This window comes from Phytophthora ramorum (genome assembly GCF_020800215.1).
Source record: "Phytophthora ramorum isolate Pr-102 chromosome Unknown Phyram_PR-102_s0004, whole genome shotgun sequence".
In the NCBI taxonomy this organism is placed as follows: domain Eukaryota; phylum Oomycota; class Peronosporomycetes; order Peronosporales; family Peronosporaceae; genus Phytophthora; species Phytophthora ramorum.
Genome location: NW_027150650.1, coordinates 1,773,884 through 1,790,632, shown reverse-complemented (window position 1 = coordinate 1,790,632; position 16,749 = coordinate 1,773,884). Strand labels below are relative to the sequence as shown.

Here is a 16,749-nt window from a genome sequence, read left to right as displayed (position 1 = left end):
CAATGGCGCCGTTGAATTATCGAAATCGACGTCGCCTGACTATTCTCTAAGCGTCGAAACTCGCGTACGCAAGCAGCGCCGTTTTGACGCCCGGAGGAAACGCGAACAGGGACAGCTCGCCCTGAAACACCTCCGTGATGCGATAAATACCGCTGTCGATTCCTAAGCACACGACAATACATATTGCAGGTCAGTGACGGTCACTCCAGCAAAGACTTCACAATGATGTTCACCTTTTGCTAGCGCGGTGGCTTCTTGAACGTAGATATCGGTCGTAGTGCTCTCCTTGAGGCATGTCTCCATATATGTTTCCAGTGCATTGCGGCACTCCAGGAGCGACGAAAGCACGGCAGGGACAGTATGCTACAGTACGCAAGAAATAGGAAGGGTTAGTTCTCGGTAGTCGAGCACGACAGCACATAATGAAAGTAGACCGCACCTGAACATATCCTTGCTTGTCTTCCGCACGCGAGACACTCACGAGATGGCACAGCAACGACTCCGCCGCACGCACAACCTTCGCACGCTGGAACACGCGCCGGCGTGCCTCTTCCATCACGAAGCGGCGAATGGCAAACTGTAGTTTTGACTCGAAGAAAAACCTGATTGACGACTTCACACTCGCGGAGGAGATGCGAAGATTCGCCAGGTGTGGGTACTGGTGAAGCAGAAGCAGAGGGTGCGCATCGTGCTGCGAGCTCAAGAAGCGCGACAGAGAGGTCACCGACTGCTCAAGTGCAAGAGCACCCGTACGCGAGTCTTCTCCCGCAGAACCCTTCCTGTCTGGCAGCGTATTCAACAGCTGCAGCATCAGCGTGAAACTATCAATCGCTGCAGTCGTAGAGCTGAACAGAGCGATCCACCGGTCACGAGAAGCAAACAGCGACTCTCGTGCAGCAGCGTCGAACTTGCAACCCGTTAGCAGGTTCTCAAACTTGAATAAGCTGTCCAGAATCTCCACGTCCTCTGCATCTGCAGGAGCCTTGGGCGTCTTCTTCTCTGAAATCTGCTTCAATGCCGCGTCCATACGCTTGTGCAGGCTCTGCAAGTACTGTTCATTCAGTGGCGTGCTGACCTGCGCACTCGCAGCAATCTCCGTCGCAAAAAGTGCAGTAGCTACATCCCCTTCCTTCGCCTTCCTGCCTGCCAGTGAGTCCCACACGTTGTTGCTGCCACCAAACGCACTGGCCACGACAGCGTGGCTCGCACGGAAGAGCAGGATCCGGAACACCGAGGCCGAGCACAGGACCGCTAAGTTCTCCAGCACACTGCTCGTCACCTGGAAAATCACCCTCCGCGTATGCAGCGCGAGGAAACTAATTTCACCAATCTCCACGTTCCTCTCAGCCTCTCCACCGAACAACCAGCTCAGCAGCCGCCCCACGACGTATACGAGCACTCCGCGACGCACGGCACGCACCGCGTCGCGCTGCATGGCTCTCCCAAAGGCCGCGCGCGGGTCCAGCACGAACGGGTCTTCACCCAGACTCTTCTCCACCATCACGAAGGACACAAAGGCCACGAGGCCGCCTGCAACTGCGAACGAGCCAAAGTCCGCTGCAACCTGAACGCTGGACGCCATCCCGTGGTACAGCACCAGCTTCCACGTGTACGAGTGAGCCACACAGAGCAACAGCAGCACCGGAAGCTGCGGCTGTTCCTGGGCGCACCTCACAGCGTCAACCACGGTGCAGACCGCCGCTTGGAGCCCTCCACGCGTGCTGTGGACCGGCTCGGCCTCTGCTCGTCGCAGCATGGGTAGCAGCGCGTACCGAAGCGTCAGATGGGAGACTGCAGCGGTCCATAGACTCCCGGCGACAACGAGGAACGACGCAAAACCCGGGAATTCCAGCGGAGAGAGCACGGGCAGTGCGCACAGTAGCAGCAGCGGGAAAGTCACAGCGCCGAAGGCCGTGAGAGCCACGGCGCGCAGCGTTTGCTGGAGACGCTGCTGCACGTGCGGGTAGGGAAGGTCACGGAAGCTCGGTAAGGTGTCAGTGCCGCTCAGACCCGTCGCGTACAGCTGCAGAACCGCGTGCAGCACCTCGAGCGAGTGCGCGAAGCCCATGGTGCTGGAGGATCGATCAATAACAGTTATGAGTGGCGCCGGAATGGATATGCAGTTAAATGGGTTTAGTGTGGCGCACACATAGCGTTAACTCCATTTTCAACTGGCTCACCATGTAGCGCCTAAAATACGAATCCTTCGCTTTGTAGACTGCCTTGACAATATGCGCTACGATCGAATCGTCAGGTACCTCCACCATGGCCTCACTTGTATCCAGCAAAGTGGTGCAAGTCTCTGCATCCACCAACCAGTATAACACATACTTCGCCACTCTTGTCCGTAGGTACTGGAAGGATTTCCATCTGAGGTCCATGACCTTCACTTACGAGAGATTATGTAGTGTCTTCCGACGCTTGCTTGAGAACTCGAAGGCTTGTTGAATTCTGTTCCCTTACATGCACTGCCTGCTAACTACTCTGTAGTGGTTACGGTTGGTTTTCCTATGCATCGTGCAACGGACGCCGTGTCCGTTGCAGCTGCAGCTCGAGAGAGGAGTTTTGCTGATCCCACGGCTTGCAGCCACTACATCGCCCTCCAAGCTAAACTCCGCATGCTGCACTTGTAGCTATGAGCTACTTCTTGGCTGTCTTCTTCGTTCTCTTTGTTTTCTGACAGGGCTTCCTGTTCTTGTTCTTCTGCGTGTCGATCTTGGCCGCGGCACGTGAAGGTGCCGTTTTCGTATGCTTGTGGCTGAGGTTGGACACATACCGAGCCAAGGCATTGTCGTCGCTGGAATCCACGTACTCCTGTAGTTTGTCTGGGACGTCCTCATACATGTTCTTGATGGGCTCCCAGGAATCTTCAATTTCCTCAAGGCCTTCCCAACCGACGAGTACTTCATACCCATGCGAGGGATGCTTCTTGTGCCGCTTAAACTTGTCGACAGTAAGGTAGATGTCCTGGTTTGCAATGTGCTGGATAATCTCTTCGTTAATATCCAAGCTGCTATCAGCATAAAGTTTCAAACGTGACGCATGCACGTTGCGCGTGGCGCCACTGATAAGATGTTCAATATCAAACGAATTGACCTTGGTACCAATCACCCTGAAAGGACCAATCCATTTGACAGCAAGCTTGTTGGTGTGTGTCTTCGCATCGACACGAGACCATAAAACAAAATCTCCGACGTGGAAGTTCACTGGCTGAGCACCACGCTGGTTAGATTTGTTACGCTTCGTTTGCTTCTCCTTTGCAGTCGTGATGGCGTTGTGCATGTCGTTAATGCTGCTTCTCACTCCATCCACTGCCAGTTGAATATCAGGGGTAAAGTTGCTGGCATCCATGAGATTATTTGCGATAGCATCCTTGCCAATCAGCACTTTCTGTAGCGGTGTTGCTGCTCGTAATCCCATGAAAACTTCTGCTGGCGTGTGGTTGGCAAGCGAGGCAACTGGGCTGTGGTTCAGGTTGGCCTGGATTAATGGCAGCAATGTCATCCAATTTTCCTGCTCGATTTTCCACTCCAGTAGCATAACGCGAACTACTTGCAGTATGTCACGATTTAGGCGTTCAACGCTGCCGTTTATCCACGGACAGTATGCCAAGGTAAAGCTCTGCGTCATCTGCGTCTTGTGGCACAACTCATCAAGTAGCTGGTTCTTGAAGTGGGCTGCAGTGTCACTGATCAGTAATTGCGGCGTGCCGTAGCGGCTGCTCCACTGAAGGATAGCATTCGCCGCCGTTGCAGCATCTGCTGAGGTGCATTCTATCAGCTCGCAAAAGTGTGAGAAATCATCCTTGAGGACGAGCAAATAGTTCTTAGTTTCATTGTAGTCGCCGATGAAGAGATAATCCATGTGAAGAGCTTCATTCCGCTCCTTCGACCGATATGTTTCTCCCCATGGTCTTGGCACAATATTACCACCTTTTACATGGCAACACAAGAGGCAGCGAGCACAAAATTTGCGTGCTAGAGCCTCAAGCTTGGCGATCGAGAAGTGTTCTTGGAGGTGGTTTATCATCACCTTCACCCCTCGATGGCCCATTGTTCCACAATGAGCAATCACCATTAAACGCTCCAAGAGCACTGCAGCACTTGGCGGAATCCACAACCGCCCAGCCTGGTCGTGCCAACCACCATCGGTACTATTCGTTAGATGTGGGGGCCGTTCTGCATTTGCGCTCGCTTGAGCGGTGACAATCTCATCAAACGTCGGCCAGTCATCATCAGTGTGCAAAGGCCGAAGTTGCTGCGTGGATTGGGCTGGCTTTGGCTGTGGCGTGTGCTCGCTGTCTTCATCAATACGGAGGCGCTTCATGCTACTTGATTCACTAGGCGGGGGTGCTTGCGCCCATCTAGAAATCATGTCTGCCCAGACATTGTCGTCGCCACTAATATGCTCAATCATGTAGCGAAGCTCGTTCAGCTTTAGACTCCATCGCTGTAGCTTCCCACGCACATGCTTTTTGATCTCGTCACCGGGGGCAAAGATAAAAATGAGGTTGCGATGGGCGAAAGCCTTTTGAGCGAATGAGTAAGTAGTCTAGCTCAGTTGCGGCTTTTATAATCGGGAAGGCTTCCTTTTCCGTGACACTCCAGTGCTTCGATGCGCCTTTGAACGTGCCACTCATGCAGTGAACAAGTTGGTGATGTTGTTCTACGATGCTTGTAGTCGGGCTCCAGTCGTGCACAACAGTCAGGATAATGCTCCACCCAACGTCACTAGCGTCCGTCATTAGGATTAGCTCATCTGTATCATCAGGAGTCACCAACGTGGCCGAATTGGCAAGTAATTTCTTCACTTGTCCAAAACTTTGCTGCTCTTCCGCAGTCAAAGTGATCGCCAATCTTGCAGCAACATGCTTGGTGCGCTTGGTGCCAGCCAGCGCCTCTTGCAATCGATTGTGGAGAGGAGCTGCAACCCGGGCAAAATCCACGAGAGAGTTCCGCATCCACCCGGCAGCACACACTTCATCCGGTGTGATGACACGGCCACACCATTTGGCATGCTGAGTGTACAGACAGATCTTGTTGAGGCCAAGGAACAGTCCATACTTTGCTAGCGTGCTGTACACGCGGTCCAGTATCACGAGAACTCGTCAATCGTGTTCGCGTAAATTAGCAGGTCATCAACCCAGGCGAGTACGTGTTCGTACAACAATTTGGCTTCACGCATTATTTTCTCGACAGACTGCTGGAAGTGAATGGACGAATCCACAGAGCCTTGTTGCAGACGCGTTGGAGTGAAAATGCCATCCTCGGTCATGTACGACTGCGATTCTTGACTGATCTTTGCCAGGGCCATCTGCCAAAAGCTCTTGATGAAGTTCACTGTCTGCTTGTGCTTCTTATTTTTCACATGCTGCAAACGGGTACTTAGGCTTGGCATTGTTCCTGCCAGCGGTAGTACTCGAGCATTGGTCCTACGAAAATCGACCACTTGTCGAAGTCCGCCAGATTTTCCAGGTTTCTTAACAGGACGCGCCGGACTCGCCCATCGGCTTGTCTCGTTGCGGTACACCCAGCCCAGATTGACCAGGGATTCATTGAAGCTCTTCATCCAGTCACGCTCAGCTGGAGCGTAAGTCCTGGGCTTGCAGCGAATTGGATCTGTGCCATCCTTAAAACGAATCACAAAAGGCTCAATTTCCGATGGAGGGTCATTGCCAATGGTTAATCTCCATATATCATAGCGCGTGACCACATCAAACAGCTCCTTCTTTCGCTCACGAGGGAAACCATTTTCTACTGCTTCGTTGACGAGTTCACAGAGACGAGCGACAATCTGCTTCTTGTCGGGGGGATCAAAGCTCAGAGGTATGGCAGACTCGAAAGGATCGAAATCAATAATTTCTTGGTTCGCTAGAGCAGCAATTTGTTCATCCACATCAATACCTAGTGCCTTCAAAGTCAACCATCCCAAAAGAAATTCATCTTCTTCAGTCTCCGTGATAATGCACGTCACATTCCTCATCCGAACTTTGCCTGCAGGCGTCAGCAGCTCCAAATCTAGCTCAATAGCTTCTTGGCATGTTATAATCGCTCCGCCGACCGCCTTGCCATCCACAGGTTTTTCTAGACGTCGAGTTTGCGCCGCTGGGCATGCCTGAATAATTTCTTCGACAATGTATCGCGGGATCACATTGTACTTCGTGCCGTTGTCGGGGTGGTAAGGCATGACCACCACTCCGTTGAACGCAACACGCTTGGGCTCTAACTCATCATCTGCTTGCAGAAAGCGCTTCATTTTTGAGGCTTCAGTATTCTTCTTCTGATCCATGAACGCTTGTACAGCAGCTTTCTTCTGTTCCGCTGTAGCTGTGGGGCAGTCACTCACCCAGTGTGTTCCTTTACAGTGAAGGCAGCCGCGAGCTGGTGCGTCATCTCGCTTCCTAGCTGCTTGTGCCGCTGGTCGTTCGCTGCTCTGCTGAGGTCGAACGCCTCTTTGCTGTTTGCCTCCAACTGTGGGTTTTGGCGGCTTGGTTTGGGTTTTGTCCCTGTTTGTCTGGTTCTGATACAGGTCATACGATTGCTGATTCTTCAGTGCTTCAGCCTTGATCACGTCAAAGAGACGTGGCACACTGCTTTTTGCTGTTTGATCAATGTCTAGGCGCAGTTGCACTTGTTCCTTCAGGCAGGCTGGACGCAGATTTTCAATCAACAACTTGCATTTCAGCTTGACGTTGTTCTCTAGCGTATTGCCTAGGCCATTTTCTTCAATGAGTTCCTCAAACCGATCAAAGTAGTTCAGAATGCGAGCTTTCACACCTTTCTGCTTTAGATCGATTCTTAGGTGTTGGCTCATAATGGCGTGCACGTTCGGGACTTGATCATTAATCGTGCTCGCGATGATTTGCGAGATTGCTTCAATCAGCTTATGGTTCGTCATCTCAGCCACATTCACTTTCAACTCAAGCTCGCAGAACGTCTTCAGCAAGCGTTTGTTGATCGTGTCTATAGCAGGGATTATTACCGCTGATGGTGATTCACCGGACTCCTGGCAGCGGGAGGTTGCGGCGGCCTCGTAGAGCTCACGCTCTCGTTTCCATTTGACGAGGGCTTCGTGCGAGAAGCATGTAATTGGTGGCGGTTCCTGCGCCGTCCAAAGCTTCATCGCGGCTTGCACTGTGGTTGAGTCAGCGACCTCACCGGCAGTGTTCGCGCGGCTGCGCTTTTGCTGGGGTTGGCTCATGGCCGTTGCTTGCTGCTGTGTGTTGTCAGACACAGCTAAAGTTAACTTTGTAGTGTCTTCCGACGCTTGCTTGAGAACTCGAAGGCTTGTTGAATTCTGTTCCCTTACATGCACTGCCTGCTAACTACTCTGTAGTGGTTACGGTTGGTTTTCCTATGCATCGTGCAACGGACGCCGTGTCCGTTGCAGCTGCAGCTCGAGAGAGGAGTTTTGCTGATCCCATGGCTTGCAGCCACTACAGATTACTATTTTTTTAATGTCAATCACTATTAGGTGGGGAATAATCGCTGCGCGTATGTAAACCAGCCCGCGTGTTCGTATATTTAGCAGGAGACCGAGATTTCTTCCTGAAGTTTTTAATATTTTGGTTTTGTCTATTGGATGACTTCGATGATTTGGTGCTGCTTGGTTGAATTAGTGTCAAGAAGGGCTGGCATGAGCCAGTCTAATGCATACTTGTAGTAGATAGCTGTTTGCCCGTGATCGTCTTACAAAGATGCCGTCGTATGAACCAGAGTACCCTTGCCATTCTACTCAGCAGCTAACTTCAGATTCGGTAACTTAGCAGTGAACGCGGCACGAAGATCAGACCCACGGCGTGCAAACTCCGTTAATAGTGCGTCTATTGTGCACGAGGTACGACTGCCTTGGTGGCCGTCGCCTGACAATAAATATGTACCAGCGTTGTTGGTGAGCACTACTCACTGAACAGTTTCTTACCATTCGTTTTAGCTCTACCAGGCGGCACTACCTGCCCCAGGTATATTTCTTGAGGCCATAGTGTCCTCTCGAGCAGATACATTGCTTTAGTCCAGCGAATTTCTGACTATTTTCAGCACAGCATAAACGGAGCGCCGCTGACGCAGCGGGGTGACGCACCGCACCTAATTGAAGCGGAGATGCGTGTCGAAGATACCCAACATAACGTTCTCAGTTCAGATTTTGCCGCCTCAAGCGCACGCAGACACAGACGCGATGTGGCGACGCAGCGGTACGGCGCTAAGCCAGCGTTTGGCGTTGAGCGAGGAGGTGTCGGAGGCGCTGTACGGGCGCGCGAAGAGGCCCGTGGTGGCGCTCGAGTCCACCATCATCTCGCACGGGATGCCGTTCCCGCAGAACCTGGAGATGGCCCAGCACGTGGAGGAGATTGTGCGCGCCCACGGAGCGTGTCCTGCCACGATCTGCATCGCTGACGGATCGCTGAAAGTGGGGCTGGCGGAGCGAGATCTGACGCAGCTGGCAGAGCTCGGCGCTGGCGCCAAAAAATGCTCGACGAGGGACATTGCGGCTGCCGTGACGGACACGAACGTGGTGGGAGCCACGACGGTGTCGAGCACAATGTAGGGGATTGATGGTATGTGGAGAGGCTTAGTGGAGGCTTAATGGGTTACTTGGATGCAGGCGCATCGCCCATGCCGCTGGCATCAAAGTGTTCGTGACGGGAGGCATCGGAGGAGTGCATCGCTTCTGTGAAGAGACGATGGGTACGTGAGACTAAAAATGTTGGTGCATTGCTCTGCATGATGGAGTGGTTGCTCATCGGTAGGGGTCTGTGTACTGCAGATATCTCGACAGACTTGATGGAGCTGTCACGGACCCCGGTGGCGGTGGTGTGCGCCGGCATCAAGTCGATTCTCGACATCCCGCGCACACTGGAGTTCCTCGAGACCCATGTACTATTGTGATTGAACAACACGTAGAGGGAAGGAGAGAAGCTGATAAGTTGGTGCATTGATGCTGACGTTGTAGAGCGTACCTGTGATCGGATACAAGACCGACCAGTTCCCCGCTTTCTTCACGCAAGATAGTGGTGAAAAGGCCCACCTGCGTCGAGACACGCCTCAAGACATTGCGCGCTTAATCTACGAAAGCGAAGCGCTAGGGCTGCCGAATGGCCACATCATTGCCGTTCCCAACCCGAAGCCTGTGCCCACCGAAACCATCAACCAGGCTATCGAGGTACGTACGTACACTTGAATCTGGCGTTACTGGTAACGGAGATTGACGACTTATGCGCTACAGTTGGGACTCCAGGAGGTTGTCGAGAAAAATATTAGCGGCCAGGCTGTGACGCCGTACCTGCTGAAGCGAGTAAATGAGATCACGCAGGGGGTGTCACTCGAGTCCAACATTGATTTGGTCAACAGCAACGCTACTGTTGGCAGTCAAGTAAGTACTGCAGAGCAGGATATATATTACTGTTGTGCAGAGACTCATTGATGTCGATGCTGGTTGTTGCCCTGATTGACACTGCAGATTGCCTGCGCCCTATTTGATCTGGATACTGGCTCCGTGATGGATCCTACAGCCAAAGCGAGTGCTGTGTATTCACTACCGGAGGAAAAGGTATGCTTGTGGTCGTATCCTCCGTGTTTCCATCATTGATCTGACATTGGTTCGCTGAAGTCTTCCGAGGCAAGGTCCAGCAGCAGTAATCGCGTTCTTGTAGTCGGCGGTCTTGTGCTAGATATTATCAGTTCCTCTACTTCGCCACTGATCCGCGGCACTTCCAATATTGGAACCATCAAGCAGTCTAGTGGAGGTATTTCGCTTTGCACAGTTTAGCCTTCTCATGAATGCTACTAACATTTTCTATCTTGATTGTAGGCGTCGGAAGGAATATTGCCGAATGTCTACATCGACTCAGGCTTGATCCTTTGCTCGTGTCGTCCGTGGGGAATGACACATCGGGCTCCGTTCTTTTGGAAAACCTCAAGACACTCGGCCTAGACACCAGTTCTGTCCACGTATCAGATAAGCTGCCGACGGCTGTGTACTCGGCTGTCTTGGACTCGACTGGAGACATGGACGCTGCTATTGCGGATATGAGCGCATTTGAGGCAATCGTAAGTTGTGTGAGCTGGATACTATTTGTCTGCTTGCATCGAAAGTCTAACGTGAGTTGTGTGCTCTTGTCATATCCAGGAAAGTAAGAGAATATCTGACAAAACGATTGATAACGCAAAGCTCGTGATCGCGGATGGCAACTTATCCCCGAATACGATTGGCGATTTGTTTAAGCGCAGTGCTCGTTTCGGCGTTGATACTTGGTTTGAGCCTACGTCGGTACAGAAAGCACTTCGTGTAGTGGAGGGCGACGCGGTGTCTTCTATGAAGTACATGTCACCAAACGCTGACGAGCTCCACGCGATAAGCAATGCCATCAGACTAAAGCTCGAGGAAGTGGGTGCGAGCCCGGACCGAACGGGTGCCCATGAACGTTTCCCGCTTACTAAGGATTCGGCTATCATTCCCAAGGAAGAAATGACTCGGTTGAAGAACGACCTCATCACAGGTACGGTGAAAAAGCTTTCAATGTTGCAGCCTGGATTGACGAACTGTACTCACTGTGTATTTGGATCGACAGCTTTGCTCGCCATGGCTGATGATGACACTAAGAGACCAAAGCACGTTATGGTCACTCTGGGCAAGCACGGAGTCCTTGTAGCGTCGATCAATGTATCTGTATGCGACCTGCAAGAGATTGTGGAGGACTGCGACTTTCCGGTTGAGATTTGGGGCATGCACCACGTTCATGGTGGCCACTCTGTCACAATGGTGCACGTACCCGGCGTAGAGATCCCTGTGAAGAACTGCACTGGCGCCGGTACGAGCTGAATTTCTCTCAGGATGGTTGAAATCATTGACTCATTTGAGTGGTGCTAATCGTTTGCAGGCGACAGCATGGTTGGTGGGACAGTGTACGGCTTGCTGGAAGGACACGACGTTTTCCAGAGCTGCCACATGGGCATGATAGCCGCCCGAAAGAGCCTCGCGTCTGAGCATGCTATCAGCCCCGAGTTGGCACCGCAGGTTTTGTACTCGGAGTCATAGTGGACAGAGGCTCCCGTACGCATCAAACCGAAAGCTGAATGTGAGGGCAAACAGTGTCGAGTGCTTGTATTTCATGCAGTGCGTTGTGTAGCTGAAGGTCTTTGCTATCGCTATGTGCAACACGAGTCCGTCCACCTTCCCTGAATCACTTTTGCCTTCACTTTCTATTGTTGTTGGAACTCGCTCGCAAACACGCCGATGAGTCGCACCAGCTCCTTCTGCAGGCCGCTGTTCTTGGTAGCAACGAGCGCCTGCACGGCGGCCTGTTCGGCAGAGCTGGATTTCTTGGTCAACCTGCACGAGATCTACAAACAAAACAACGGTCGTTAGCCAAATGAAACCCGACACGAAGTCCACGTACCGCCGTCTTACCTCGTAGTCCTCGTCGTTCGAGATGTCGTTCATCTCGTACGAGCCCTTGCAGGTGCTACCGCCGCTAATCGCGACTTCAAAGGGCAGTTTGAAGTTGAAGTCAAACAAATACCGCTTCTTGCCTCGCACGACGCAGATGCTCGCGTCGCCCGTGATCTTCTCCGGTGCTTTCAGCGTCGCCTGCAGGTTCCCTTCCGAATAGGTAGCCCCAGTAAACACTTCGCTCCACTTCTCCTCTGCCCACTTGGTCACCACACGCTCTTCAAAAGTGCCGGCCGTGTTCCACGCTGAGCCATCATGTTGCGTCGAGCTCTACAGAACACAAAAACTCATGAGTTTTCCGCTTCCAAATCACAAAGAAGCACAATCAACTCCTCACCGTCGGTTTGCTCTCAATTTTCTGAGGTGCAATGTCTCCAATGAGACTCTTCTCCTCCTTGGACAGTTCACGATGGAAGTACGGCAGGCCGTTCTTGTAGCCCCTCATGTCCGCGGGCAAGTCCGGCTCGTCCGCCACCACAACGGACCCAGCACTGGAGCTCTTGGGCTTTGCCGGCGTCTTCACTGTAGTAGCAGAGGAGCTGGCGGCTGAAGGCGTTGTCTTGGTAGGCGATGGACGCGGGGGCTCGGGCTTCTTGGGCGGCTCGGGCTTCTTGCAGATGCGTTTGTGGAACTGCCAATCGCTCGCCTGGCACTTGCGTGCGCAGTAGACGGCCTTCTTGCACACGCTGCACTTGAGCTTGGCCCCAGCTTTGCTGCAGTTGCGACACTTGCTATCGGGCTCAGCAGGGGCCACCTTGGTCTTCCCCTCGCTAGTTGGGGCCTTGTCGTCGTCGCCGATGCCTTTGAAGCGCGAGTAGTCGTTCACGTCCACTTTCACCTCCTGCGTGCGTTCGATGAGCGAGTTGGCGTCGAATTCGGTGGGCTGGGAGAGCGGAGAAGGGTCCCACCCCACGTTGAGACTCGAGGCGCTGGTGGGAGGCACAGACGTCGCCATGGCAGATTCGGCGAGGTGGCTAGTGGCGGAGTGACGTCTTGCTTGATCGAACTTTCTCGATATCAGTTATTGTGGCGGTTACGGGTAGATAGGGAGCGGGGTTTTATCCAATCACGGACGAGTTGCAGACGTTGAAGTGGTATTGGTGGCAAGTTTGAGCAGGACAGGAAGAGCTGTGTGCCCGTGTTGGCAATGGCACGGATGTCGAAGAATCCTCGAGCAGGACTGTGTGAGGCAACCAAACGCTGCAGACGTCCGCTTTAAAGGAGTAGCTGGGCAATGGCAACATCTATGAGAAGACAGCGAGAGTAAACAGCCTCGTCGAAGGCAGCGCTATTTCTCAGTCAACGTTGATGCAGGTAAGCTTCTGTGGTCTGGCTGGTGCAGCATCTCGACACAACGGTATCGTTGGGGGATTCAACGCTTTCTCGCCGCTGGCTAGGCAAGCCACCTCCAACGTGTTGCATGACCTGACCGCCAGCACTCTCATTGGTCAAGCTGGTTATGAGACACCTTTTGTTAAAAAGCGTCATGGCGCTCTTCCAGGGCGACGACCCGGACGACGTGTTCAAGGCGGCGCTGTCGTTCGTGGACGAGTTCGAGTTCGCCCCGGCCAACGCACAAGTCCAAGCCGCGACCAGTCTCTCAGTCGTGCCTCTGCCCAAAGAGGAGAAGCGCCGCCGACGTGCCGAGCGCAAGCGGCTCCTGCGCCAGGCTGGCGTCTACAGCGACCCGAACCGGGCGCGCAACGAGCAGACGCGGGAGATCGCGTTCCTCCGCGAACAGATGGAGAAGCTGCAGCTGAATCTGCATGTTCTGCAGAACCACAAGACGAGGACCAAGACGACGCTGCTTGCAGTCACAAACAGTAGACCGAGCTTGTGGCAGGAGCAAGCCGAAAGGCAGCGACGTCGTAGGGAGGAGGCCGAGTGCGACAACGTGCGACTGAGGCTGGCGATGGAGCGCCAGAAGAAGGTGGCGGACAGTCTCGGGGTCTTGATCCGCAAGCGGACGCGGCAGCTGGTGAGAACCTCAGGTGGAGAGTTGTCGAAGTGCTGGTGCTAATTGGTGTCATTTACTGTAGAACAACGAGTGTGCGTCGCTCATCAGCCAGTGCTGTGCCAACCACCCAGTGATCGACGTGTTGGACTTCTGCGGCGATGTGGAAGACTTCCGAGAGCTTTTCTATCGCTTGGATGCCGCGTACCGAGACGTGGATGTCGTGTTTGCAGCCAACGGCCTGACGAGTAGAAACATCCCGATCGAGGATGTTCATATGCGCGAAGGCGTGGACGGGAAGTACCTCGAGTTCTTCACGTATAAAGACCTGCCGTTTGGACTGCAAGACACGGCACAAGTGTCGTGGGATTATTTCAAAGGAGCAGAGAAGCACATGGCGTCCGGCAATTTGTACCAGAAGATGGCGAAGGTGGGGGATATGGAGAAGGTGTGGTTTGTGTTTTGGGGTATTCTAACTCGCTGTTTTATCCCCAGAGCCTCGATGAGCCCTACACAATTATCGAGGAGTTTACGAAGGAGGTTTACTCCAACAACTCCCGCGCTGACGTGAAGATGAGGCAAGTGGTGCGCAGATATGTGGAGGCCGACCGCGACGTCGTCATTCGCGTCTCGCACGCAGCTCCCATCGAAGTCAAAAACAAAATGCTTCGAGGACTAACGCACAACGTTCGAGGCTTCGCTGTTACGAGGCGGTCCCCTGCCTCCACACCGGAGCACGAGTTGACGCAGCTCCAACTGTGTACGCAGATTGCGCTGGAGCTAAATGATGGCGCAACGTACGACGCCAACAACGTGCGCGCTCTCACCAATTTCCTCATTGTCCACGGGCTGAAGAACACTGTCGTCAACCGGCAGTACATTGAGAATGCACTGGCAGATCGCGCTTTAAAGCGAAGGATCCATTGAGGAGTAAGATACATCATTGCCGAGCGTCTCGCCAGTCCAGGTCAAGAACAAACTCGTCGTGATTTGTCCCGTATCAACCGATGCTACGTGCTTACTGCCTCGACTCCGGAGAAGGAACTGACTTAGTTGCAATTGTGTACGCTGGTTTTTCTAGGCCACGTGCTCTCACCGACATTCTCATCGCTCCAAACATCGTCCGAGAGGAAGAATCACAACCGAATAGTTCTTAGTTTTATGAGTTATCGTGACGTACTGCTCTCTGCATGAGGCTTCTGAACCTCCGTTGTTTCTACAGCATGCCGTGTTAGAGGAATGAGCATGGTCTCGAGGGCGAGACCGCACGTATACACCAGCGCTGCCGCCACGAAGCACAGTCGGTATCCGTAAGCCTCCACGATCATTCCACCGAGTACGGCGCTACCTGCCCAAGAGGCAACAGTCAGTCCCTCCAGCGAGTTCCAACGCGCACGATGCGTCTTGGGCACGAAATCCATGAGAAGTGATCGCCGGAGTGGTTCCGTGCACTGCATCAACGCTCCGTGCGCTAGGAACAGCACACTCTGGTCGGTCACGTCGTGCGAGACTGCCATCAGCAGCAAACTGATGGTGCCAAGTGCACGCGTGGCCACGACCATGGGCATTCGCCCAGTAGCGCTCGACACCATTTGCGCTAGGAGCGACAGCAGTGCAATCACCAGTGGCTGCAGTGCGAAGAGGGTCTGCACTCGAACCGGAGACAGCGCGTACTCGTTGAGAAAGAAGAGCGGGAAGAACGCCGTGACAAGTCCGGTGCCGTTGCTCACAAGGAAGTCCGACACAAACAGCAGGTACGGGACGTGCGCAGTGTCGAGCATCCCGCAACACGCCATGACGGGGCGTACCGGGACATCCTCGCCATCGTCACTCCGCACTGGAGCAGCCAAGTAGTAGCCGCTGGTTACTGAAGGAACCCTTGAAGACCGGAGAAGTTGAGAGAACTCGCTTGTCGAGGGCATGTGCACACGAGAAAAGCTCCCTCCTCGTTCGGAGGCGGAGCTTTCTCTCTCGCTGTACTCGGATGTGAAGTTGCGCTCGATGGAGCTCAGTTCGCGCTCGATAGCGAACACGTACTGCCGGTTCTCAAATGCTAGGTCGTCGTTGAACTGAAACAGCACGACCATGGACACTGCCGCGATGAACGCTCCGAAAAGCAGAACGGGTCGCAGTGCTGCAAGCGTCCACGCATCACCGTGCTTCCATAGCAACAGCATCGCACTCAAAGGCCCGAGCACAAGCGCGACGTTGCGCATGACGTACTTCAGCGTGAACGGCGCTGATCTTTGCCCTACCGGCACCGAGTCAGCGAACAGAGCCTCCATGGCCGAGCTCTGGAAGGCAGCGAAGGCCCCCCATAGTCCGAAAGCCACGTAAATGAGGACCATGTCGCCTAACTCGAAAGCCAACGCTGTCAGCACCGAAGCCACGACGCCGAGAACGCCTGAAAGCGCGAGGATCCGGTCTCGACGTGTACTGTCCGCTGCATAACCAGCAGGGAATGCGCACAGTAGCTGGGCTAGACCCTGAATGCCCTTGACGAAGCCCACAGGGACGTTGGAAGCCGTCAACACGTACACGTAGCCCGATAGCACCTGCTGCGAAATAATACTACGACAAGGTCAGCATTGATGCAGGAAAGGGTGTCAGTTCACTTGGGGCGTACCTGCTGGCAGACCAGTAGGTCACCGTGAAGAGGAACACGAGCTGTACATTGTGCTCCGTCAGGCCCCAAGACACGTCTCTCATGCTAGAGCGTCGGAAGAACGAATGGAGCGGCGGTCTCAGCTTGTAGACAGGTAAGTAGTTTCATGCTGGACTCGTCGCATTGGCGAAACGGCTTAGTGCTTCTCAGGTCGCTGCTTCTTAGCAGTCGATGGCGTTGATGCATTCTTCCGGCGAACGTGGTCCCGACCAGATGAGTGCGTTGGCGGTACCAATGGCTGAAACATGCTCACTGACCGACTGGCGCAGGTTACTCAACGCTTCAACCTAGAGGCAGACATTGAACTGCAACCAGATGCACTCGACACACACAGCTCGGTCTTGCACGCACGCTTTCCGAAGGTGGTGGGCTTGCTGCTCTTCGCCCACAACCATTTTAACGGCGGCCACCAAACTATTAATTTTACCCGTCGCCTGCCGCGATGATGAAGTGTTTCCGGAGAGACTGTAGTGTCGACGCTGTTGCAGTGTACGAGACCTGAACTTCCCAAGCAGACTCAGCTCGAGTCTCTCGAGTCACCGGTACCTCGGACAGTTGGCAAAGGTCCCACCTCGCTTGATTTCTTGGTCAGAAGCAGCAGCTGGTAGGTGGAAGAGTTTGCTTTCATGGCTGGCAAAAAGGTTTGCATTCCTTTCGCCCATGCTTGCGGATATTAATCTAT

At 53.6% G+C, this 16,749-nt stretch overlaps 5 protein-coding genes across 5 annotated transcripts; 2 read left to right on the top strand and 3 right to left on the bottom strand.

Moving 5' to 3' along the window:
* Positions 1 to 46: 46 nt before the first annotated feature.
* KRP23_5166 (uncharacterized protein) lies at positions 47 to 2,068 on the bottom strand (the record flags this gene model as incomplete). Its single annotated transcript, XM_067890206.1, has 3 exons — positions 47 to 162; positions 234 to 363; positions 440 to 2,068. The coding sequence occupies 3 exons, from the start codon at positions 2,066 to 2,068 to the stop codon at positions 47 to 49; spliced, it is 1,875 nt and encodes a 624-aa protein (XP_067746771.1).
* A 6,107-nt stretch (positions 2,069 to 8,175) lies between these two features.
* Positions 8,176 to 11,034, top strand: KRP23_5165 (Pseudouridine-metabolizing bifunctional protein C1861.05; the record flags this gene model as incomplete). The annotated part of the gene is made up of 11 exons (XM_067890205.1): positions 8,176 to 8,540; positions 8,602 to 8,684; positions 8,764 to 8,873; positions 8,950 to 9,159; positions 9,223 to 9,369; positions 9,457 to 9,546; positions 9,607 to 9,742; positions 9,808 to 10,046; positions 10,126 to 10,495; positions 10,568 to 10,807; positions 10,877 to 11,034. The coding sequence occupies 11 exons, from the start codon at positions 8,176 to 8,178 to the stop codon at positions 11,032 to 11,034; spliced, it is 2,148 nt and encodes a 715-aa protein (XP_067746770.1).
* Positions 11,035 to 11,198: 164 nt separating this feature from the next.
* KRP23_5164 (uncharacterized protein) lies at positions 11,199 to 12,403 on the bottom strand (the record flags this gene model as incomplete). Its single annotated transcript, XM_067890204.1, has 3 exons — positions 11,199 to 11,339; positions 11,407 to 11,718; positions 11,786 to 12,403. The coding sequence occupies 3 exons, from the start codon at positions 12,401 to 12,403 to the stop codon at positions 11,199 to 11,201; spliced, it is 1,071 nt and encodes a 356-aa protein (XP_067746769.1).
* A 353-nt stretch (positions 12,404 to 12,756) lies between these two features.
* Positions 12,757 to 13,908, top strand: KRP23_5163 (uncharacterized protein; the record flags this gene model as incomplete). The annotated part of the gene is made up of 5 exons (XM_067890203.1): positions 12,757 to 12,762; positions 12,950 to 13,426; positions 13,488 to 13,497; positions 13,824 to 13,832; positions 13,898 to 13,908. The coding sequence occupies 5 exons, from the start codon at positions 12,757 to 12,759 to the stop codon at positions 13,906 to 13,908; spliced, it is 513 nt and encodes a 170-aa protein (XP_067746768.1).
* Positions 13,909 to 14,568: 660 nt separating this feature from the next.
* Positions 14,569 to 16,111, bottom strand: KRP23_5162 (uncharacterized protein; the record flags this gene model as incomplete). Its single annotated transcript, XM_067890202.1, has 2 exons — positions 14,569 to 15,973; positions 16,029 to 16,111. The coding sequence occupies 2 exons, from the start codon at positions 16,109 to 16,111 to the stop codon at positions 14,569 to 14,571; spliced, it is 1,488 nt and encodes a 495-aa protein (XP_067746767.1).
* Positions 16,112 to 16,749: the final 638 nt, after the last annotated feature.